The sequence below is a fragment of the Microcaecilia unicolor genome, chromosome 11 (assembly GCF_901765095.1).
Source record: "Microcaecilia unicolor chromosome 11, aMicUni1.1, whole genome shotgun sequence".
In the NCBI taxonomy this organism is placed as follows: domain Eukaryota; kingdom Metazoa; phylum Chordata; class Amphibia; order Gymnophiona; family Siphonopidae; genus Microcaecilia; species Microcaecilia unicolor.
In genome coordinates, this window is record NC_044041.1 from 184,572,986 (window position 1) to 184,599,065 (window position 26,080).

Genomic DNA, 26,080 nt, shown 5'->3' on the forward strand with positions numbered 1-26,080 from the left:
GAGCCTGCAAATAGGTGGAAAAATGTGGGATACAAATGTGACAAATAATAAAATAATAATAAGTCCCAACATATACAATATATGGTCCGATAATTGGAATATTTCTAGGATAAGCAGCATAAAATGTATTGTACTGTTTTGGGATCTTGCCAGGTATTTGTAACCTACTGTTTGAAACAGGATGCTGGGCTTGATGGACCTTCAGTCTGTCCCAGTATGGCAACTCTTACGTTCTGTTCTTATGTCTTTGATTTTAGAACGCTTTGGCATCATGGATTTTCTTTCCTTTGCACGATAAGCATCTATTTTGATTCAGGTCCTAATTACAGGGTGATAGAATCCTTTTTGTGGGTTAAATAGTGTATTAACTGTAAAAATGGACTTTCTGATTACTGCTCGCCTTGTACATGGGTAAAGCTCTGCATAGACCAACAACTTATGCACTTTTCTCTGTGGGCTCTAGGTGGCGCTTTTGGTCAGGGAGAGACAAATACCGTACTGTCGTTTTAAATAAAGCTGTGACCTACTTTTGCCTTTCAAATGTATCGAGAGACACAAATCTGTGCAAGGGATTTTGAGGAACAGGCATTACGCAAGAAAAGGCTTGCGCAGATCTTTTATTTGATTAATGTGGTAAAATTTGCAGTTAAGAACTACTCATAGGGTGTGGATAATTTGATTATCTATTTTTTTTTGTTACATTTGTACCCTGTGCTTTCCCACTCATGGCAGGCTCAATGCAGCTTACATGGGGCAATGGAGGGCTAAGTGACTTGCCCAGAGTCACAAGGAGCTGCCTGTGCCTGAAGTGGGAATCAAACTCCGTTCCTTATTTTTGGTTTTGTAGTTTATTTGGTTGTGTTTACCAAAAAACATTCCATTAGGGAGATTTTGTGTGGTTGCTATTCCACTAGCAACATTCCATGCAGAAGTTGGCCCTTGCAGATCACCAATGTGGTCACGCAGGCTTCTGTTTCTGTGAGTCTGACGTCCTGCATCAGACTCACAGAAACAGAAGCCTGCGTAGCCTTCTACATGGAATGTTGCTAGTGGAATAGCAACATTCCATGTAGAATCTCCAATAGTAGCAACATTCCATGTAGAATCTCCAATAGTATCTATTTTATTTTTGTTACATTTGTACCCTGCGCTTTCCCACTCATGGCAGGCTCAATGCGGCTTACATGGGGCAATGGAGGGTTAAGTGACTATCCCAGAGTCACAAGGAGCTGCCTGTGCCTGAAGTGGGAATTGAACTCAGTTCCTCAGGACCAAAGTCCACCACTAGGCCACTCCAGCACTCCACTCTATTCTTTAGTTAGGAAGGTTAGGGTTGATATTCAAAGCAATTTAACCAGGCAGGAGAGGCTGCGATGAACGAAGGCTAGTGCTGGGTAGACTTGTACGGTCTGTATCCTGTATATGGCAATCAGCGTCTTAGGATGGGCAGGAAAGGGCTTTGAAGACAACTTCAGCGGCTGGAACCTGAGAACAATGCAGGGCAGACTTTTACAGTCTGTGTCCCACAAATAACAAGACAGATAGGCTGGAGGGGCTTCAAAAGCAACTCCAGTAGTTGGAAGGACAGGGGCTGGGCGGACTTCTGTGGTCTGTGTCACAGAAACGCTAAAGAAAGACCATGATCAAGTATTTTACACATTCATTGTTGATTTAATCATGAATTGATAATGAGTGGGACAGTTGGGCAGACTGGATGGACTGTTCAGGTCTTTATCTGCCGTCACTTACTAAGTTACATATGTAGCGCATTTACACATGTAAACTCTGCTATCTACACAGGTAGAAGCAGTGGCGTACCAAGGAGGGGGCGGTGGGGGCGGTCTGCCCCGAGTGCACGCCGCTGGGGGGGGGTGCCACGCGCCTGTTGGCTCCGAGTCCGCTCGTTCCCTCCCTGCTGCTCCCTCTGCGCAGAACAGGTTACTTCCTGTTCCGGGGCAGAGGAAGCAGCAGGGAACGAGCGGACTCGGAGCCAACAGGCGCACGGCACCCCCCCCCCCCAGCAGGTAAAAATGCACCCGGGGGGTTGCGTTGCACCTGGCGGGGGGTGTAATTTCACCGGGGGGGGGGGCGCGCTGCACCCGGGGGGTGTAATTTCACGGGGGGGGGGTTGCGCTGCACCCGGGGGGGGGGGGCACATTGGCAATCCGCCCCGGGTGTCAGCCAGCCTAGGAAAGCCACTGGGTAGAAGCCATGTAAGCCTTTGAAAATGATCTTCTGAATGATCAAAATCAATAAGAAGCATAAGAAAATGGCCAACAGACCCAGAACAAATTACTACTGTCCCTATTCAACAAGTTCTGTTGATGGGCCTAAGCCATCAGAGACAGACTAAACCAGTCTTAACTTTGTCTTTTTACGTCCGTGAACTTGGTCTTATTGTCCTAAATCACACCTACAAGTGCCTGGATGCTGTAGAGCAAAATCAGGGCTTGCTCAGTCTGCCTCCAATATCCTGGCGCCCTCTGGGAATTATGGTGGAAGGGTAGGATTTCTGATGGCAAAGGTGGGAATAGGAAATGGATTCTCCTGGAATGCATGGGGATAGCAAGAACTGAATTACAGGGAATAGGAAGAAGGAACTGAACCTTTGCTCAAAGCCCACCTCTTCAATGTTGCTTTCGGCACCTAACCTTTATACCTTTCAGGAAATCTAGACTGCCCCTATTTGACTGACTGTACATTTGTCCTTTAGATTGTAAGCTCCTTTGAGCAGGGACTGTCCTTCTATGTTAAATTGTACAGCGCTGCGTAACCCTAGTAGCGCTTTAGAAATGTCAAGTAGTAGTAGTAGTAGTGCTGAGGGAAGGAGGAAGTGATTCTTGTTATAGAACTGTGAGAAAGAGGAAGTGAATTTTTACAGTACGGTTGGAGAAAGATAGAACTGAATATAGATATTCCCAGTATTTTGAAGGAATATCTAGATTTACTAAAATTCCAGAGGCAAATATGATATTGCTGTGCTCCTATATTGCTCGCCAGACACCAGTAAATAAAAGACATCTGAAAGTTTGAGCACCTCCTTATCCACCCTCCCTGACAGAGTCCCGGGATTTGTGATGTCAGCAGGTGTGAAAGATCTATAGCTTGCAAGTTCCTCCAATTCACTGCTGACCACAGAATCTATTAGCAGGGCCGCCGAGAGGAGGGGGCAGGGATGGCAAAATTCCCCAGGCCCGGGCCACCAAGGAGGGCCCAATGCCATCTCTCACCCTCTCCTGCTCCCAGGCCGCTGGTGCCACAGTCCCATCTCCAACTGCCTACCCTCAGCTCCCTTCTGTCTGTCTTCCAACCCTCTGCATTTAAAAAAAAATCTCTAAAGCAGCAGGCCCAGCGCCTTCTCTGCGAAAGCAGCAGCTCTCCTCTGGTGGGCCTTCCCTCACTGTGTCCTGCCCTCCTCTGATGTAACTTCCTATTTCCGCGAGGGCGGGACACAGCGAGGGAAAGCCCGCCCAAGGCGATCTGCTGCTTTTGCAGAGAAAGTGCTGCGCCTGCTGCTTTAGAGATTTGGTTTTTTTAATTTAAATGAAGGGGTCGAATGGCAGGCAGAAGGGAGCAGAGGGTAGGTAGGTGGAGACTGGGAACTGCGGCGCTGGCAGCCTGGGATCAGGAGAGGGAGGAGACAGAAGTAGCGATTGAGGGGTGGGGGGGGCAATCCTTTGGGGGCGGGGTGGCGGTGATCCTGGGGGCAGGGCGCTGGTGATCCTGGAGGGGGCGTGGCGATCCTGGGGAGGGGCGCGGCCTTGACCCCGGGCCCAGCTCAGTCTCTCAGCGGCCCTGTCCATCGGCCATACCATCTGTAAATGTGAGCTGCAGATTTGACTTTCAGTGATGATCAAGGAGAATGCTGAAGTCTGGAATTCATCTGCTGTATCTTATATTTTTAAGTTTAACACCTAGTGCTATGGGTATGAAATGCAAATATTAAAAAAAAATTATTAGTAAAGGCTTGCTCTGGGGGCAGGAGATTGTGACTTTCCCTGTTTACATGTATTTTTTTGGTATTTCTTCAGTTCATTCCAAGAATTCATTTTAATCAAAAATTTTACACAACAGAACTTTCTCATGTGGGCCAGTTGAACATATATATGCATGTTAACTTGTAGGTTAACCTGCATTAAGTCAGCTTTGCACACACTAAGGGACTTGTTTATAAAGATTTACTAGCATTTTTAGCACAAGCTAACTGTGTAGATGCCCATAATATTCCTATAGGCGTCTACACGGTTAATGCTTGCTAATTTTTAGCACGCGCTAAAACCACTAGCTCACCTTTATAGACGTGTCCCTAAATTTTCAATGTAAATGCTTCTCACACTGGCAATGTCACTTCTCTACTGTGGGATTCAGCTATATCAGCACACAATGGCAATGGGACCTGCACATAGTTCTTCATCGGTTCACAATATTAATGATTTTTCATAGTTTTTTCAACTTTTTAATATTTTTACTCTTTTTAGTTACTTCTATTACTAAATGCTCATCTTAATTAGATGTGTCGAACCAGGGGTTGATGGTACCCCTGGTTCGACACATCTAATTAAGATGAGTACTTAGTAAAAGGAGTAATTAAAAAGATTAAACATTTTAAAAAGTTGAAAAAACTATGAAAAATCATTAATATTGTGATCCGATGAAGAACTATGTGCAGGTCCCATTGCCATTAACAAAGATTGGCAATGTGCACAACTGAGGTCACCAAGAAGCTGATAAGTGGTGAATGATTGATGAATAAGTAGTGGTGGTAAAGAAACAAGGTGGTGGGAATAAAGTATTGTGTGCCTAAATTTTTCAAAGCATGCTAACAAATGCACCTCTCTAGCATGAAATGAGCACAGTGATTGAGTCCAAGGAGGTCGGGGACAGGTTACTTCTTCCAGGCCCAACAATGTCTGAAAAATAAGACATCAAGTCCTGATTTCTCACAAATGAAACATCACACTCATGCTTGCTGGTCAAAAAAAAAGGGGGTATTATATTGGGAGTGATATGGCCAGGCGTACTGCCACCTGCAATGAATCTGTTTGGTTTCTTGCTGTTTGATTGACTTTTTTTTTCTTCTCTATTGTGTTTTATTATTGATTGATTTGATTTTTAGAGGTCTTTTTATTGAATACTCTTCATACCTACAAAGCAACAAGAACAGGATGAAAACGAAATGTATAAACTTTGCCAAAATCTTACAATCGTAAACCAAAATCGAACAGCCTTATGGGTAAGGATAATCTTACAACGTAAACTCCAGTTTAACAAGAAGGAAATGCATTGCAACCCTTGTATATTTCAGATCCCCCCTCCCCAATAATTCACCCGAATCTTGTGATGATTGTTCTTTTGGGGTATCACATAAAGCCTTGGTATTGCTTTGAAAGGAAGTTAATCAAGTTGATTGCATTGACATCAACATCCATGTGAGAAATCCAAAGGAGGTGCCTATTTTAAGGAAGTGTAAATATACCCCTCGGGTACTCTGTTCTGTGGATAAATCTCTCTTGTCTGTCCCCGTCTCCTCTACTGCTAATTCAAGACTCCGTTCCTTTTATCTCGCTGCACCTCACGCCTGGAATAGACTTCCCAACCTTGTAAGTCTAGCCCCGTCCTTGGCCGTTTTCAAATCCAAGCTAAAAGCCCACCTCTTTAATGCTGCTTTTGAATCCTAACCACAACTCTGTACTCTTTTATCCCCTCCTCTTTAATTCCCTTACCTCTTAGTTGTTCTGTCTGTTTGTCTGTCCTACTTAGATTGTGAGCTCATTGAGCAGGGACTGTCTTTTTATGTATGATGTACAACACTGCATATGCCTTGTAGCGCTATAGAAGTGATAAGTAGTAGTAGTAAATATGTTTTTAAGCTCTAGGTATGCATCCACACAACTCTGCCTTAGCTCCCCCCTCCCAAACTACTCCTCCTAATAGGATCTTGTAGGTGTACTTACCTATATACCCACAAGAAAGGCAAGTGACAGAAGTATGCACACACAACTTTCCACATATAGAGCCAAACTCTAGACCGTCCCTGCTGTGTTGCAGCCATTCTGCTAGGTCCTGCCTAGTTCTATGCTTCAGTCAGTTCTAGTCAGGTCCTGTCTTCTCCAGCTCCCGGACTCTGCCAAAGCCAAAACCAAAATTCAGTTGGCCTCTAGGTCTTGCATCCGATGAAAGACCTCACATTCATGATGAGACTACTAAGATTTTGTAGGAGGGAGCATATAGGAAGGTTCAGAGGGAATTAATTTAGCATTTTCAGGCCCAAGAAATCACTGTGTAGGTCAGGAGTGGGCAACCTTTATACACAGAGTTCCACATTAATGTCAGTACTATCTCTAGCAGGCCTAACGTCAGAACTAGAAAGACTCAGAGTTCCATAGATCTTCTGAGGTAAATAAATAAATAATTTAAAGATTTAACTAAAAATGATAGCGGCAAATGCTAGAGTGCCTATTCTGAAAATATTTGCGAAATACAGTATTTAAAATTGCAAAAAATCTGGTTAATGTTGTTTTCTGGTCATAAAATTCAATGGCAGGCCACATTTGGCCCATGGGCTGCAGGTTACCCACCCCTGGTGTAGGTACTAGCAGATCTACTTGTGAGAAAGCAGCAGGGCCACCAAGATAGTGGTATCAGATAACCTTCCTCTCCCAATTGAACTGATCATTGCGGGGTTTCAGTGTCTGGATCGCAGCAAGTAATCAGGAGAAACTCAGTCTGGGTTTGTCCGAGAATTGCACACTGAACAGAGGGAAATACCTGAGGAGATTTCCTGGACTTGGAGGGGACATCCTATAAAGCTACCTTGGAAGTCCAGACTGATCTGTGAAGGACCAAACTCTGGTTCATCCTAAGCAGACCATAAGGAGGTTTTGAGAATATTTATCATATTGCTGATGTTGGTTAGTTTTTGGTTGTTTTTTTTTTTCCTGTGCCCTTACTCCAAAGTATCAAATGGAAAGCAAGTTTGTAATTGGTGAGGTTTTGAAAAAGGTCACAGCAAGAAACTCGTGATGAAGGAGCATCTGTTTTGAGTATACTTCAGAGAAAAAAATCAAGGATGCTGTTTGCCCACCCAGGGACTCACAAGAAGAAGGAATCAGGAGCTGCTCTTCAAGCAGAAGATCAGAAACCAGTTAGCATGGAGGCTGGTGCAATAGGACCAGAGGGTGGCCTGAAAGGTTACAGCAGAAGCTAAGAGGGTTTTTCTGCTCATGAAATGGAGTTATATTCCTGACCGTGGGACCCTTTACCAAGCTACGGTAAGTACTAATGAGCAAAAATGACATACCATGGGGGTGCGCTGAGGTGTCCTTTGGTAATATCAGGATGTGTGCACGCTACCTATCCAATAAAAAATTCGCTACCTACCCGATAAAAAATTCGCTATCTACCCGATAAAAAATTAATTTGTTTTTGTGATGGGGGTGTGTCTGGGAGTGGGGAGGGGGTGTGTTCTGCACTAATCAGTTAGCACAACTACATGGCAACACGCTAACCGATTAGCACACGCTTAGCACATGAACCTATGCCACCTACATAATGGCAAAATTAGTGCATGGCCATTGATACAAAAATTAGGAAATTCAGCCATTTAATCCCAGAAGTAAAAATGGCTTTAGTGCACAGGAAAGACCTGCACAAGCGCTTGCTATGGCCACTTTTTATCGCTGTTTGGTAAAAAGTCCCCTTTCTGTTCCTGAATTCACCAGTTTTTTTTCTGTGTGTCTTTTGATTTTGGGGGAAAGCACCAATACAGGTGATGTATATAGAAGCGTGTGAAGCCTATGGACATATTTTTTGGGTGCAGAACGTTTCTGTAATTTAGTAATCCTTCAAGGGATTACATTTAAGATTTCTCTCATCTGCTGCCACCTTAATCTGTCCAGGGCATCGAGATCCACCAAACAGAATTATCCTGTGGTACTGTCATCTTGGCATGTATGTCTAGACACAACACCGCCATTAATACTCCAAATCTGAACCTTCCAATTTCGGACACCCTAAAAATTCTTGGAGTGACTATCGATCGACACCTAACTCTCGAGAGTCATGCGAAAAACACAACCAAGAAGATGTTCCACTCAATGTGGAAATTAAAAAGAATAAGACCGTTCTTCCCAAGGACAGTTTTCCGCAACCTGGTACAATCAACAGTACTCAGTCATCTAGACTACTGCTACGCACTCTACGCTGGCTGTAAAGAACAAATAATCAAGAAACCTCAGACAGCCCAGAACACTGCAGCTAGACTTATATTCGGTAAAACTAAATATGAAAGTGCTAAACCCCTACGAGAAAAACTACACTGGCTCCCACTCAAAGAACGCATCATGTTCAAAATATGCTCCCTAGTCCACAAAATCATTCACAGAGATGCACCAGCCTACATATCAGACCTGATAGACCTACCCCCCAGGAATACCAAAAGATCATCACGCACATTCCTTAATCTGCACTTCCCTAACTGCAAAGGACTAAAATACAAACTAATGCACGCGTCAAACTTTACCTACTTGAGTGCAAAGTTATGGAACATACTGCCGCGAAAATTAAAATCGATCTACGAACTAACGAACTTTTGCAAACTACTGAAGACCCATCTCTTTAACAAAGTATACCCCAAAGATCAACCAACGTAAATATACACAACTCCTCCACATACATTCAAAACTGTCCGACAGTATCTGCTGTTATACCACTATCATGTTTTTCTTTATCATGTTGCCAAAGATCCTTCTGTAACACTAAATATCTATTTTCTAATGTATTTCCACTATTCATGATGTATTGTAAGCCACATTGAGCCTGCAAAGAGGTGGGAAAATGTGGGATACAAATGCAATAAATAAACAAACACGTCGTTCTATTTTAATGAAGTAGGTCCTCTCTTTGGAATAACCTACCTAAGGGTTTAAGAAAGGTCTCAAAACATTTTTATTGCTGGACGCATTTGGAGATTGTTTAACTTAAGAGATATCTTCTACCAACTGATGCAGGGCAATGAAGGGGAGAGCGTACATAGAAGGATTGAACAAGGGCATGCAATATGGAATATGCACTCTGGAATGCACTGCCTGAAAGGTTCCGCTTAACACAAGACTATCTCTACTTCAGGAAGCAGGTGAAAGCTTGACACTTCAACCAGGTCTTTAATGGAAGAAGTAACTAACTCCTTAGTCTCACTCACACACACAAGGAGTGACTCAGGCTGCATATACTGCGGTAAGACATATTTATCCACTCCTACCCTAGCTGAGATAATATTTAACCATCTCTCTGACCTCATGTGCAACTTTCTTTAACTCACCTTACTTTCCAACTCTTCCTACTTTCTTACCTATCTATATGTTACATTTTTTCTTTACCCTTCACTATCAATTAAAATGTTCTATTACGTATTGTGTTGACATTGTAAGTACTTTCCTGTTGCTCATGATTGATCTATTCTTACTGTCCACTGCCTTGAGTGAATTCCTTCAAAAAGGCGGTAAATAAATCCTAATAAATAAATATGCAAAAGCAGCTTTTCTCCTCTGTCCTTTATATGAAATATTTTTCTTTTTCTACCTTTTTTCTATAATTTTAATATTGTAAACTGCTACATTGGCAGCTCCAAATGGCAGAATAGCAAATTTTGAAAAACTGTGCAAACTCTGTTCAGGCAGGGAAGGCCTTGGTGCAGGTTGCCTCCCCCACCCCCAGGACTTCACTTTTCTCACAAAAGTGACCCCTGCTGAGTGACCCAAACCTCACTACAAGTTAGAGAAGAATGGAGTTTGTGTCGCTCATCAAATTATCCTTCTTACCAAGCTTCATGGTTAAAGATTGACAGGCAGATGATCAAAAGCCCTGCGCTGTTCCAAACAGCGCTCTAAAATAGCGCTGGAACAGCGCGGGGCGCTACTAGACCTATGATCAGAGATAATGCATGCAAATTTAAGCAGCACAATTATCTCTGCTCATGGGGTAGAAGTGTGGGAGAATTGTGCCTGAGCATGCACTCAGCATAATCCTCCCACACTTGTTTGACAGGTCTGGGCTGGAGACCAATGAAAAGAGAAGGACGCCCATCTTTAAATCGGAAGATGGACGTCCTCAACTGCCCTGTTGCAGGGACGGCCAGATTTCAAGGGGGTGTTGGAGGTATAGCGATGGGGCAGTTGAGGACGTCCAAAATGTGGACGTTTCTGTGGCGGGGCAGTAGAAGACGTCCAAATTTTGGACATTTCTGCAATGGGCAGTTAAGGACGTCCAAAATTGGATGTTTCTATGAGAAAGACGTCTTTCTCATAGAAACATCCAATTTTGGACATCCTTAACTGCCCATTGCAGAAACGTCCAAATTCTGGACGTCCTCACCTACCCCGTCACAGAAACGTCCAAATTTTGGACGTCCTCAACTGCCCTCGCTGGCAGGTTTGCTGTAGGGGGGAATGGGGGCCTGCCAGCATGCAAATGCATGCTGGACAGGGCTCACCATTCCTCCCCTATGATCTGCAAACCCTAACGCCAGCTCGGAGCTGGCATACGGTTTGTCGCAGCCAGCGACCCAATCTTTGGCACACTGGTCGCTGATCATTGGGGATGACTGCGTTAAGCACTGATTAGCATGCATGTGCAAGCTACTTGCGCTAAGAGCCCTGTTTAGCATGCATTTGCATGCTAATTGCGCTAAGAGCCCTCAAGCACGTTGTTTCACGTGCTCGAGGGCTCTGATCATGGGGCGGTAGCAAACGCCAGTGCTAGTATGGCGCTAACAGCCTCTAGCGCCGGCGTTTGCTTTTGATCATCTGCCTGTGAGTGCCTGCAGAAGCTAAAAGAAAAGGTGAAAAAGATAAACACATTTTGGTGTCTCAAGGGTTGTGTTGAAACTGCCTTTCTGTGCTTTCCCTGTGCCATGCCCTGTGGTTTTGCTGCGCTGTGGTTTCTATAGAAATAGGTCATGACAAGGGCTGGATACAACGCTCTGGTCAAAGGATGTTTCAGAGACTTTTAAGCCAGAGCATGTTTATGCTACAACTTCATCTTTCTTCATGGCCTTTTCTGTCCCATTTTGACATCGGTGACTGTGCCCCTCCTGGAGAAAAGGAGAAGTCTGTCAAGGAAGCAGAAGTGGGAGATATTTATTCATCACTAAACTTTATGCTTCTTAAATGCCAACGGCCCAGAAAAATCATAGATTCTTGCAACACTATGCTGTGTCATGGAGGATTATTGACGAGTCCTACTCCGAGTCATCGGGGTGGATGGGCAGTAGTACCTCGTGCCTCTTGAGTTTGGTGGCATGGATGCCCACGTAGACCTGAGTTCACTCACTTCCAATGCAAATAAAATACTGATATTTGCAATTAACTTCATGACTGCAATTTCATGAGGAACTGCTCAGTTTTATTTAATGTAATAATTTTTGTATACTGTCATTCCATGAGTACACAGCTGTTTCTAAAACCGGCTGTGAACAAGGCAGAATGAAGTGGTAACAGAGTTATGTGTCTCCTGCTCTCACAGAGACACTCATGAATATCTCGCTTCATTAATCTCTCCAAGGAACTTGGTCCCAAGTCCCCCTCAGCACAGGTTCTATAGTCTCATATGTCTAGTTAATAGGGGATTCTCCTTCTTTTGAGTAGTAAGTTAATGGCCCCGATGCTCTGATCTTTGGGCGAGGGTTGGCCTTCCACTACACTGACCAATGTATGTTGTCGTGACCAGATCAATAGAGCCCAGTGTCTCAAGGACTGACAAGGTCACCAGAGAGTGACCAAAGGCATGCCAGGGTCCCTGGGAGTCAGTGTCTCAGGTGGTAATGAGGTTTGTGAATTTGCAGTAAGAGTTATTTTGTCCCCCGTCAAGTGTGATAATATTCAGATCTGAAGTTCACTGAGGGACCCTTTTACAAAGGTGTGCCAAAAGGTGACCTGCGGTAGTATGGGCATGTGTATTGGACACGCGCTGGACCATTTCTCCACTGTGTCTGAAAAAAAGGGTTTGGGGAAATGTATGTGTAGCAAAATGAAAATCTGCAAGCATCTATTTATGGTCTGAGCCCTTAACACCACCCATTGACTTAGCGGTAAGGGGTCATGCGTTACTTGTGTGGTAACCACCCAGTGTGCACCAACTGCCGGTTACCACCAGGAATGCCCCTGCGGTAGAAAATTATTTTCTACCGTGGGTTTCCGGCATGTGCCAAACTCAGAATTACTGCCATGCACAGACGCTAGCTGGGTGGTAATGCCAATTTGACGCACACTGCATGCATGTAGGCCCTTTGTAAAAAGGTCCCTGAGGAAGGAAGAATTGTTTCTGTACTATGATTTGCTCTAAAACCTGATTGGCGTGGATGGAGAACTTGTGATGAAGCTGTATGTGAAAGAAGATGTTCTTAATTTATCTTTTCAGTGGTCTCAGACCGGAAAGGTAAAGGTGAAACTGGACACGAGAGGTCAAGTTTAGAGTTTTTTTAAAATAAAGGATGAACCACAGCAGATTTCCAGAGATTTGGAAGAGACCCCCCCCCCCCCCCCCTCCCTCTGTTAAGCTATGTGAGACCAATTGGTAAGCAAAAGGGAGAAACTCCAGATTTTGCTCCCTCAACCAATCTGGGGGAAGAGGGTCCAGAACTGACGGGGCCCTATTTACCGCAATTAACAGTTTCCTAAATTGTGTAAAGGAAGGGATATTAAAATTAGTCCACGAATGCGACCCTAACCCATTAGTTGATCTTGTTGAAACTACCGATGGAGTTGGTTCAGTGAAAGTGGCCTCTAATGTCTGAATCTTAGAACAGAAAAATGTTCCAAGGATGTCAGCTGAAGGGTGTTTATTGCAAGAGTTGTTGGCTGAAGAACATCCTCTGGCATCTTCCTACAGCTCATGCCAACCCTGTCCAAGATTATCTGCTCTGGAAATGGTGGGGATTACTGTCTAACGCAATAGTAACATAGTAAATGTCAGCAGATAAAGACCTACATGGTCCATCCAGTCTGCCCAACGGGGTAGTCAGAGTTGAATGCAGCACTCAAAAAAAAAAAAAAACAACCAAGAAGCTGCAGCAGGAATTGAATCTGGTTCCCCTGACTCTTAACCACTGCACTAACCGTTAGGCTTACACAGGGGGGAGGAACTGGACAGTGAACCTGTTACCTGTTGAGATGTTGAGGAGGAGGAGGATATGGGAGGAGATGAGGATGCTGTCTCTTGCAGAGGGGAAGAAATCAGTTTTTGAGATCTAAGTAATAACATTTCAGAAACAGGATAAAAGTACTAGGGTTGATATTCTGCGCTGTTTAAGTAGTCAGGAGAGGCAGGGCCGCCGAGAAGGGGGGACGGGGGGACAAATATCCCGGGGCCCAGGCCTCCAGGGGGGCCCGGCGCCGCCGCCGCCGCCACCTGGCCCACCCTCTGCCGCCGCCTGGCCCGCCCTCCATCACTCCCAGAACTAACCTTAAGCCTCCTTTCACTTCGCAGCAAGCAGCAGCAGGTCAGGCCACTCCTTCCATGTCTCGCCCTCGCCTGACGTAACGTCTGCGAGGGCGGGGCACGGAAGGAAGGACGAGAGGTCTGCCCTGCCGCTGCTTGCTGCAAAGTGAAAGAAGGCTTAAGGTTAGTTCCGAGGGCCCGGCCCGATAGCGGGTGGAGGGGGGCCCGGCAACCTCGGGTGGGTGGGCGACGGGGGGGGGCCCGGCGATCTCGGGTGGTTGGCGACCTCGGGTGGGCGGGCCTGGCGATCTCGGGTGGGTGGAGACCTCGGGTGAGGGGGGCCCGGGGGCGGCCTTGTCCTGGGCCCGGCTCCGGCTCTCGGCGGCCCTGAGGAGAGGATCCTTCCCAGATCTATAGAGCTGACGGGCTCAAGCATTGATATTCAGCTGCATTTACCTGGAGAATGATGCTGTGTAAAATACAGTCTTTATGAGTAGTTGAAGACTCAGAGGCCCAGATGCATCAACCATAAGTTAAAAAATCAAAAACGCAAAAGTCCTTACCGAAGTTGAAAGAATGAAGAATGCACTAAAAACAGAAGTCCCACATGTTCGGTTCGGTATTTGAAAGTCGAATGCATTACAGAAGTGTAATCCCCGTCGTTAATCTGCCCGTAAAGCATGCGCAGAGCAGCCAAGCGTTATGCTGGCTGCTCTGCACATGCCACAAATGTCAAAACCCAAAACAAAAAAAAAACACGTTGAAAATAAAAAGGGCAAAGGCGCTCGTCAGGAGCATCCTGTATGGATGCCCTTGCCCCCCCCCTCCCCCGAGGTCGCCGCTGCTCCCCGCTTCTGCATGTATTAAATAAAAAATAAAAACAAAAAAAACAAAGTTTAGCAGCCCGTAAGTTACCCACGTCAGAGGAGGGCGGGCCCAGGAAGAACAGAGGGACGTCGGAGAAGGCAGCACTGATCGCCGATCAGTTGTTCTTGCCCGTGCAGCGCCTTCACACACAGGTGAGAGGCGCTGCACAGGCCGGTAAAGTGGAGGGGGGGGGTCCGGTAGAGGGGGGTAGTGGCGGCGACGAGCTCAGGGAGCAGGGCACAGGGGCGGAGGATGGCGGGAGGCGGAGCTGTGTTAGAAGGAGAAAAACAGAGAGAGGAAGGGAGGGGGACCGGGGCTGCTAAACTTTGGTGTTTTGTTTTTATTTTTTATTTAATACATGCAGAAGCGGGGAGCAGCGGTGACCTTGGGGGGGGGGGGCGGGGGCAAGGCCGTCCATACAGGACGCTCCTGACAAGCGCCCTTGCCCCCTCCCAATCCTTTTTTGATTTTGTTTTCGTTTCATTTGTATTGTTTGCAGAGGGAAGTGGGGAGCCACATGTTTGTGTTGTTTGTTTTGTTTTTCAACATGCCAGCTTGGAATTTTAAGGTGCAGGGGGAAGCGGGGAGATGACAGCTCAGGCCTTTACGACTGCTCTGACCATACGTTTAATATGTCATGGTAAATGATTCACTATAATTGTCGGTATTGTTAGTGCATCCCGAATCGTCCACATTACAATGGTAGTTACTCTTTTGTATTCCGTTTTCGTTAGCTGCTTGCTTCGTCGGAAAAAGGCCTTTAATACATGTAACGGTTAGGAATTTTCTTTGTTAAAAGGTTGTTAGAGGGTCATTAAGGTTTAGTGAATCTGGCCCAGAGAGGCAGTACTTCCCTCAAGCAGTCCCGAGTACCATGTCACCCAGATAAGTCATCTGAGGAGGTGGAGACCTGAGCTGACCCCTATAAACTCACGGGTTCAGTCATAAGCCAGGACACTAAGAAAAGAGGATGAGAAACTTCTGGTAAGCTGAGACTCAGAAACAATTCCTTTATTCATGGACAATTGCAGAGTAGAAAAACGGCAAAGAAGAAAACATTCTCTCTGAAATATATGTAAAAAACACGTGCAACATTTCACAGGTTTTAATTGAATGAGAGCTTGTCCTAGATGAGGGATTGTTGAATAATGATTCACATTTGCACAAATTCTGTGAAAATAAATTAAAATAGAATTGCAAGGGCATACATTTAAAGAGTTGTTAATAATTTGGACCACAGTAAAGCAGAAATTCAGGTAGCCCATGATTCCGTTAACACTTTTCCTAAATATACAAGGGGACAGTTTTCAAAGCACTTGACACGGCTAAGTTGTCTGAAAGTTCAACCCTCTCCCCCTTCTGAAATGGCTAAATGTATTGCCACAGGCATAGCCAGGGGGCGCAAGGGTCGCTCCCCCAAACAGATTTTAAAGAAAACGTTGCCTATGTCGATGCCAGCTGTTGTCAATGGGGGTTTTAAAAAAAAATTACAGTATTGACTTTCTCCCCTTCCCTTTCCACTGCTTCCACCCCACCGTGGAACCAGTAGCACCCCTCCTTCTCCAAGTGCAACACCGCTTTCTATTCCCCCCCCCCCCCCCACGATCGTCAAACTTCCTTTGTTTAGTGACCCTTGCAGCGTATAACACGTTGCCTGTCTGAGTCGGTGTTGGATCCTTCCCTCTGCGTGTCCCGCCCCTCTGACACAACTTCCTATTTCTGTGATAGTGGGGCACACAGAGGAAAGGATTGGATCCAATGCCAGCTCAGATAGGCAGCGTGTTATACTCTGCATGGGCTGCTAAACAAAGTATATTTGATGGTCTGGAGTGGGGGGAGGGAGAACAGAAAATGGTACTGGACTCAGGGAGATGGGTTGAAGGAAGCAGGCACTGGACCAGGGGGATGGTTGAAAGAAGGAGGCACTGGATGAGGGGGGGGGGGGGTGCTTGAAAGAAGAAGGAGGTACTGGATTGGAGGGGGGGGGGGGTGGGATGAAAGAAGAAGGAGGTATTGCAATCTTCACTCGGGTAGTGGCAGCAGCACTCATAGGCTGCCTGTGGCCTGCTCCAGGACTTCCTGTCTGACCTGTCCCACCCTTCACAAAACAGGAAGTTGCATCAGAAGGGGCAGGATGGTTCAGGGCAGCCTATGAGTGCTGCTGCCAGGTTGAAGACTGCAGCAGAGATGATTTTAAGGTATGGGCGGGGGGGGGGGGGGGGGGGGGGGTGCCAGGTCTGACATATAAATATGCCACTGGTAGGACAGCTATTTTTGTGGTTCTATATAGGCAGATAATTATCCGAGCACTGGAACTGAATATTTGACGCCAGAAAAACTTCCAGGTCGGCCACAGCAATCTGTACCGATATTCAGCAGCATGAAGATCAGCAACTAACATACCTGCTTATAATCGAACGAGAATAACGCCCAAGTTCCGACCTAAATCGGGAGATGGGCGTTCTTCTCACAAAAACAAATAAAGCGGCATAATCGAAAGCCGAACTTTGGACGCTTTCAACTGCACTCCGTCGCGGATGCGGACAAAGTTGACGGGGGAGTGTCGGAGGCGTGGTGAAGGCGGAACTGGGGCGTGGTTATCACCCGAACAGAGATGGGCGCCCTTCGCCGATAATGGATGCGTTTGTAGCTAGAATTTAGGGCACTTTTCCTGGACCCTGTTTTTTGACGAATAAGGCCCCAAAAAGTGCCCTAAATGACCAGATGACCCCCAGAGGGAGTCGGGGATGACCTCCCCTGACTCCCCCAGTGGTCACTAACCCCCTCCCACCACAACAAATGATGTTTCACAACTTTTTACTTTCACCCTCAAATGTCATACCCTCCTCCCAAGCAGCAGTATGCAGGTCCCTGGAACAGTTGTTAGGGGGTGCAGTGGACGTCAGGCAGGTGGACCCAGGCCCATCCCCCCCTACCTGTTACAATTGTGCTGCTTAATGCTACTAGTCGTCCAACCCCCCCCAAACCCCCTGTACCCACATGTAGGTGCCCCCCTTCACCGCTTAGGGCTATAGTACTGGTGTAGACTTGTGGGCAGTGGGTTTTGAGGGGGATTTGGGGGGCTCAACACCCAAGGGAAGGGTGCTATGCACCTGGGAGCTCTTTTACCTTTTTTTTTGTTTTTGTAAAAGTGCCCCCTAGGGTGCCGGTTGGTGTCCTGGCATGTGAGGGGGACCAGTGCACTATGAATCCTGGCCCCTCCCACGAACAAATGCCTTGCATTTATTCGTTTTTGAGCTGGGCGATTTCATTTTCCATTATCGGTGAAAAGCAAAAACGCCCAGCTCACACCTTGGCGAATAAAGCATGGGCGTCTATTTTTTTTAAAAAATACGGTTCACTCCGCCCCTTCACGGACCCGTTCTCGGAGATTAACGCCCATGGAGATAGGCGTTTCTGGTCGATTATGCCCCTCATAGTAACATAGTAGATGACGGCAGAAAAAGACCTGCACGGTCCATCCAGTCTGCCCAACAAGACAACTCATGTATGCTACTTTTTGTGTATACCCTACTTTGATTTGTACCTATGCTCTTCAGGGAACAGACCATATAAGTCTGCCCAGCACTATCCCCGCCTCCCAACCACCAGCCCTGCCTCCCAACCACCGGTTCTGGCACAGACCGTATAAGTCTGCCCAGCACTATCCCCGCCTCCCACCACCGGCTCTGGCACAGACCGTATAAGTCTGCCCATCACTATCCCCGTCTCCCACCACCGGCTCTGGCACAGACCGTATAAGTCTGCCCAGCACTATCCCCGCCTCCCAACCACCAGCCCCGCCTCCCAACCACCGGTTCTGGCACAGACCGTATAAGTCTGCCCAGCACTATCCCCGCCTCCCACCACTGGCTCTGGCACAGACCGTATAAGTCTGCCCATCACTATCCCCGTCTCCCACCACCGGCTCTGGCACAGACCGTGTAAGTCTGCCCTGCACTATCCCTGCCTCCCAACTTCCAGTCCTGCCTCCCACCACTGGCTCTGGCACAGACCGTATAAATCTGCCCTGCACTGTCCCCGCCTCCCAACCTCCAGCCCCGCCTCTCACTACCAGCTCTGCTATCCAATCTCGGTTAAGCTCCTGAGGATCCATTCCTTCTGAACAGGATTCCTTTATATTTATCCCACGCATGTTTGAATTTCGTTACCGTTTTCATCTCCACCACCTCCCGCGGGAGGGCATTCCAAGCATCCACCACTCTCTCCGTGAAGAAATACTTCCTGACATTTTTCTTGAGTCTGCCCCCCTTCAATCTCATTTCATGTCCTCTCGTTCTACCACCTTCGTATCTCCGGAAAAGATTCGTTTGCGGATTAATACCTTTCAAATATTTGAACGTCTGTATCATATCACCCCTGTTTCTCCTTTCCTCCAGGGTATACATGTTCAGGTCAGCAAGTCTCTCCTCATACGTCTTGTTACGCAAATCCCATACCATTCTCGTAGCTTTTCTTTGCACCGCTTTGATTCTTTTTACATTCTTTGGGACATACAGAATGATTTAACCAGGCAGGAGCTTTTCCTGCCTGGCTAAATCACTTCGAATATCAACTGGCTTCTTTTCTTCAGAGAAAATGCTCACACCAAAACCAAGTACAAACACGGTATCAGCAGGTACTCTCTACCTGCAGTTTAGTTTCAAGTGAAAGGACATACACACTTTTACTTTCAAACATACTGTAAAACAGTAAAACATCATTTCGGTTGTAGGGGCCAAATAAATCGATCTCCGGCCCTGTCCTCAAGCTCTCCAGTTGCTGACGAGGTGTTGGGAAAATGGTAGGTAGGGCTGGGAAAATGGTAGGTAGGGCTGGGGCACCAGTGGGGGGGGGGGGGGGGGGGGGTTGCTGGGGTCATAATATAAGGAGAGGGCAAAATCAGGACCAGAATGTATTTATTGGGCTTTCAGCACTGCTTGTTCAAGGCAACTTAAATAATTACTAGAATTCAGGTTTAACAAATCCATGCCCCAAACTGCATCTAAGGCCAGTGCCCGAGGAGTTAATAGGGGTAATATGAAGACATTTCCACAGGTAAGACAGTGTTTTGTGTGAGGAAATAGCCTTTTATGAAATTGCCCAGACTAGATGTATGTAAACCATATACAACTTGTATGCGCATAAGTTTATCTGATCTGAGGGGAGATATTACTGGGGACAGGGTTGGTGAAGGGTCAACCTTTATGGAGAAATTTCTGTAGACTTTGTCTGAGTACAAAATACTGATTCACATGTGTAACACAGTAACATAGTAAGTGACGGCAGATAAAGAACTGAACAGTCCATCCAGTCTCCCCAACAGTCGTATTCATTCTCAATTCTCGATTAAATCAACAAATGAACGTGATATTATGTACTTGACCATGGTCTTTCTTTGTTGTTTCTGGGACATAGACTGTTTAGAAGTCTGCCCAGCTCTGCCCTTATGTTCCAACTACTGGAGTTTCCGTCAAAGCCTAGCTGAATCCATCTTGTCAATTGTGGGACACGGACCATAAAAGTCTGTCCGGCACTGTCTTCATGTTCGAAATTACTGGAGTTTCCATCATAGCTCTCTGCCACCTATCCTAAACCGGATCGCTATATGCGGGACTCAGACCATATAACCCAGCCCAACACTGGCCTTAGTTGATACAGCCAGAGTAGCCATCTAAGCACCATTTGACATGTGAGCCCTCCAAAACCCACCCAAAACCCACTGTACCCACATGTAGGTGCCCCCCTTCATCCCTAAGGACTATGGTAGTGGTGTACAGTTGTGGGGAGTGGGTTTGGGGGGCTCAGCACACAAGGTAAGGGAGCTATGTACCTGGGAGCAATTTCTGAAGTCCACTGCAGTGCCCCCTAGGGTGCCCGGTTGGTGTCCTGGCATGTCAGGGGGACCAGTGCACTACGAATGCTGGCTCCTCCCATGACCAAAGGGCTTGGATTTGGTCATTTTTGAGATGGGCGTCCTTGGTTTCCATTATCTACGAAAACTGGGGACAACCATCTCTTAGGTAGACGATCTCAACATTTAGGTCGACCATCTCTAAGGTCGACCTAAATGTTGAGATTTGGGCATCCCCGACCGTATTATCGAAACGAAAGATGGGCGCCCATCTTGTTTCGATAATACGGGTTTCCCCGCCCCTTCGTGGCACCGTCCTTACAGATGGGCGCCCTTAGAGATGGTCGTCGACATTCGAAAATGCCCCTCCACGTGTTCATCCCACGCCTTTTTGAATTCTGCCACAGTTTTATTTCTCCACCACCTCCCTCGGGAGGGCATTCCAGGCGTCCACCACCCTCTCCATGACAAAGAACTTTCTGACATTACTCCTAAGTCTACCACTCCGCAACCTCAATTCATGTCCTCTAGTTTTACCATTTTCTCTTTTCTGGAAAATATTTGCTTCTATATTAATACCTTTCAAGTATTTAAACATCTGTATAATATCTCCCCTGTCCCTCCTCTCTTCTAGGGTATACATATTCAGGTCTTCCAGTCTCTTCTCATATGACTTTTCATATGTCATATGAAAAACACTTCTTGTAAAATTAAGTCACGTGTAAAAGTATCCGTGATGCAATCAAGCGTGTGTTTGCACGTGATTTTACAGTAGGCGTGTAAAGGGAAGAAGCTTAGGGGGAATGAGGGTGGAGACATAAATATATCCAGAAGTTGGTTGCAAACAACTAATTATTGCAGTTAATTGTCACTCATTAAAATTTGCATGCACATCTGGCTGCAGGCTATTCTTTTTTTATTTATGAAATTTCAACTTATATGCATTACAACATATGCACAATTGGAAATTAAGACTAGTACAATAAACAAAGCAAAAATGATCTCAAACAAAACTATAATTATTAGTCTACAAATAAGGAATCCAAGATTAGAAATAAAATTAAAGAAAAATTATTCCAGATAAACCAGAAATATTTGAAACAGCAGTGTGCAAGAGACTTCAAACTAGCTGGTGGAGGCAGATAACATTCTACTTAACAATGCCATTATTACATAGTAACATAGTAGATGCCAGCAGATAAAGACCTGTATGGTCCATCCAGTCTGCCCAATAAGATAAACTCATAGCATAAGGTATTATGATGTCATACTACTTATGCATACTTGCTCTTGATTAGACAAGGAACTTTCCCTATTCTATAAGTCATGGTGCCTAACTCTACTAGCACATAACCCAATAGGGGGTGGGGCCATGGGCATGTCGGGCCGTTCTGAACAGTTGCATGCATGGTGCTAGAATATTGCCTGAACACACATAACTTGAACACCAGCATTTACACCAGGTTTCTGCAGGCTTAAATGCGGATGCCTAAAGTTAGGCATGGGAATCGGCACTAAGGAGGAGATTCTATATATGGCACCTAAAATATTGGTGCTGAAATCAGTGCCGACTAACCATATTCTATAATCGATGCCTAGATTTAGGCACCGATTATAGAATACACTTAGTTCATATTTCAGCGCCTAAATCTACACGCATCCATTTACACCAATGAAAACTGGTGTAAATCCCTGCGCGTAGATTTAGGTGCACTAAGCCATATTCTATAATTAAGCGCGTAAATTTTGGAACGCCCACCCTTTTTGTCTGCACATGTTAGAAGTTCGGCGCACTTTGTTACAGAATACGCTTGGCGAGTTGTGTGCCTAAATTCTAATCAGTGCCAGTTAGCGCTCATTATTGCTTGTTAAGCACTGTTATCAGCACTCATGAGCTTGTTAAGCTTGTTAAATTACGCATATTGTTATAGAATCCACGCGATTTTGGCGCCGATCTTTAGGCGCACTATATAGAATCCAGGGGTAAGTGAGATATTTATCCACCCCCTCCCACCCCCAGTTTAACTTCCTCTTTGTATTCTGTAGAAAATCTGTGTAGCCTACACTGTGTTGCTTTGAGAAAGGAAGGTGGAGCAGCTCATTTTCTCTTGGAAGTTAGCTGCATTTGCTCCAATGGGTTGCTGTCAAGTACTGGAACACATTTGTCCTATGGCTGTGTAGTCACACTGGCCCTCAAAACCTAGAGGAGAAACTTCCAGAAAGAGGCTTGATTGAGGGTTTCTTTTCCCTTCTTAAGTGCAGCATTTCCCCATATAAAACATTATATTATGTAAACATCCTTCACCTCCATTCTTGGGGCAATTATGTCTTCCATATCACAAAAGAGCAGTGCGTTGTTTTTTTTCTAGCAAAAAAGGTGCCGATGCTAGGCCACCCTTCAGGAGTGGGGTGATCACTGAGGGAACCACCCCATAATAGCCAGGACCCCTGCAATCAGTCACAGAATCTATGACAAGACCGTCCATGGGTCAACTTTAGCAGACAATGGAAAAGGTGCCGGTATTCAGTACCCCCAAGTACCCCCTCAAAAAAAGCCCTGCGTAAGAGTAATCTAACAAAACGAGAAGAGGCAAGAAACAGTTTGGATTCAAGTAAGAGGGCTCAGTTTGTCATGAGGCTATTACACCACTGGTACTAATGGAGTTGGGAGTCCTTTCAAGATCAGTTTCCATACTTCAGAAAATGCATGACCCTTTTTTACTTTCTAATGGAGTCTACAGCAAGCTCGTTAAGGGGCACCATAGCAGCCTCCAGTCCTGTTTCCGTGGTTTGCCGGGAACACTTTCGGCTACCACGCATACTCTTAATGTGCTCCACAAGATGTCGCCGGAACTTTTTGGTAAGAAAACAGTATATGATGGGGTCCAGCACGCAGTTGGTACTCATAAGACATAGAGTCACCTGATGGGCATCGTTCAGCTGTTGACGCAAGGCGCAGTTATCCTTTTGCCATATTTCCAGGACCGTCAGAGTCCAGGGCCCGTGGATCATGTGGTGAGGAACAAAGCAGATGACAAAGACTGCCAGGACAGCACACACCATCCAGAGTGCCCTCTGCTTCACACTGGAACTCTGTCTGACGTTCGCAGGTTGGGACATCAGCGTCCTGATAATGACCAGGTTGCACACCAGAATGACCAGAAAGATGATGAAGAAAACTCCAATCAACAGGAAGTGGATAGCAACCAGCAATGTGTTACTTGTGCTGCTGTAGTTCTCAAAACACCGGGTGACATTGCCCGTTTCAGTCATTTTCTCATTAGTGCCACTGACAAAGAGGAAATAGGAGGCACCACTGACCGTGACTAGCCATATAGAACAGGATATGATGATACCACGTTTCCTGGCGGTGGACTGGGCGGTTTCCACTGGCCTGGTGACCGCTTGGAAGCGGTTGTAGCTGATGACTCCCAGAAATGCCACCGAACAGTAGGTGTTGATAAAGAAGAAGCAGCCGGCCAGGTTGCAGAGGAAACTGGGCATGATCCAGTCGCCCTGGTTATGGTAATACACAATCCAGAGTGGCATAGTGACCAGGAAGAGCAGGTCTGCCATGGAAAGATTCAGCATAAAAATCTTGATCTCACTCAGCCTCCCGGTGGGGTACACGTGGGTAAACACCCAGAGCACATAGCAGTTGGCAACGAAACCCAAAGTGAATATCAGGCTGTAGGAGATGGTGAAGAAGCTGTATCTGAAATCAGAATCCACCTGGCAGGAGCTGCTGTTGGGAAAAGGCGGGTTGATATCCATCAGGGACGGGTCGTGTGTCATCACTCACAATGCCCAGCTATTTTTTTTTTCTTCTCCTACAAACGTAAGTGACAAAAGATAGTATTAGATATACCGTAAAAAGGTTGGTTGTATAGTAGTAACATAGTAGATGACGGCAGAAAAAGACCTGCACGGTCCATCCAGTCTGCCCAACAAGATAACTCATATGTGCTACTTTTTGTGTATACCTTACTTTGATTTGTACCTATGCTCTTCAGGGCACAGACCGTATAAGTCTGCCCAGCACTAGCCCCGCTTCCCAACCACCAGCCCCGCCTCCCAACCACCGGCTCTGGCACAGACCGTATAAGTCTGCCCAGCACTATCCCCGCCTCCCACCACCGGCTCTGGCACAGACCATATAAGTCTGCCCAGCACTATCCCTGCCTCCCAACCTCCAGTCCCGCCTCCCACTACCGGCTCTGCTATCCAATCTTAGTTAAGCTCCTGAGGATCCATTCCTTTTAAACAGGATTCCTTTATGTTTATCCCACGCATGTTTGAATTCCATTACCGTTTTCATCTCCACCACCTCCACCACTAGATTATAGTGGCCTCTAAGCTGTGACATTTCCCCTCCCCCCCTCCCTGAATAAGTAGGAAGTAAATTTTAGGTTTACAAGTTTTCTATGCTTGTGAAAGTATATGTATAAAATGTTACATTGCATGCAAACATTTTTTGATTGATCTTTTTTTTTCTTTTTTTTAAATTGATTTGAATTATTAAACAAGCAAAAGTACTTGTACAGAAAAGTTCGGTTAATTACAAAGGTTAGTATCAAAGTAATATATGCATAAAAGAAATAAGTCACTCTTAACTTCACAAAAGTCCACAATTTAGGTCCAAGATTCCTAATAAATGGAGATTAAGGAAAAAAATGTATTTCTTTTTATTTTAGTTATTTAAGTAAAGTCTCAGCGGGTGTGCCAGATGATAATTGTTCATAAGAGTATTGCTACTTCCAGCATCTCGTCTAGATGATATAAAAGCTGCGAGTTGAGAAGGTTCATAATAGGCAAATTTCTGTGTCTGGTATCTGATCAAACATTTGCAGGGATATTTAAGAAAAAAAGTATCTCCTATTTGAAGTGCTTCTGATTTCATTTGAAGAAATTGCTGGCATCTTTTTTGCGTATCCCTTAAAACATCCGGATAGATTCGGACTTTAAAACCTTTAAAGGTCTATTTTGAAAAAATAATCTTAGAATCCAAATTTTGTCTGCAGTTAAGGCGACTGTAGCCACCAGGAGTGGCCTAGTGGTTAGGGTGGTGGACTCTGGTCCTGGGGAACTGAGTTTGATTCCCATTTACTACTATTCAACATTTCTACTACTATTTAACATTTCTAGAGCGCTACTAGGGTTACGCAGCGCTGTACAATTTAACATAGAAGGACAGTCCCTGCTTAAAGAGCTTACAATCTAAAGGAGAAATGTACAGTCAGTCGAGTAGGGCAGTCAAATTGGGGCAGTCTAGATTTCCTGAAAGGTATAAAGGTTAGGTACCGAAGGCAACATTGAAGAGGTGGGCTTTGAGCAAGGATTTGAAGATGGGTAGGGAGGGGGCTTGGCGTAGGGGCTCAGGAAGTTTATTCCAAGCATAGGGTGAGGCAAGGCAGAATGGGCGGAGCTGGGAGTTGGCGGTGATGGAGAAGGGTACTGAGAGGAGGGATTTGTCCTGTGAGCGGAGGTTTCGGGCGGGGACGTAAGGGGAGATGAGGGTAGAGAGGTAATGAGGGGCTGGAGACTGAGTGCGTTTGTAGGTAAGAAGGAGAAGTTTGAACATTTCAGGCAAGGGCAGCTCCTTGTGACTCTGGGCAAGTCACTTAACCCTCCATTGCCCCAGGTACAAATAAGTACCTGTATATGTAAGCCGCATTGAGCCTGCCACGAGTGGGAAAGCGCGGGGTACAAATGTAACAACAACAAAAAAGGTAGTTGATGTTACTCGTTCTAAGTCAGATGTTTCCAGCAAAGCTGAAACGTCTAGAGCCTGATTGTTCTGGAATTGTTGATTTTCATCACCTTTAATGGGGAGATAGTATACCTGTGAAAATGGGGGGATATTGTCGTCCCCCACCGCCAAAACTTCTTTAAGGTAATTTTTTAACATTTCTTGAGGAGAGACTG

At 45.7% G+C, this 26,080-nt stretch overlaps 1 protein-coding gene and 1 long non-coding RNA gene across 2 annotated transcripts in view; both read right to left on the reverse strand.

The window, feature by feature from the left end:
- Nucleotides 1-16,550: 16,550 nt before the first annotated feature.
- On the reverse strand, nucleotides 16,551-19,090 carry LOC115479656. The gene is made up of 3 exons (XR_003943733.1): nucleotides 18,816-19,090; nucleotides 17,415-17,421; nucleotides 16,551-16,695 (listed from the first exon to the last, which is right to left on the reverse strand). It is a non-coding gene; the product is annotated as an uncharacterized LOC115479656 (long non-coding RNA).
- A 3,559-nt stretch (nucleotides 19,091-22,649) lies between these two features.
- The window catches only part of PTAFR (platelet activating factor receptor), a 32,613-nt gene continuing 29,182 nt past the window's right edge, over nucleotides 22,650-26,080 (reverse strand). The window contains exon 3 of the mRNA XM_030218973.1: nucleotides 22,650-23,985. Within this exon, the coding sequence (XP_030074833.1) occupies nucleotides 22,874-23,950 (1,077 nt within the window). The 5' untranslated portion in view covers nucleotides 23,951-23,985 and the 3' untranslated portion in view covers nucleotides 22,650-22,873. The remainder of the gene's footprint in view (nucleotides 23,986-26,080) is intronic.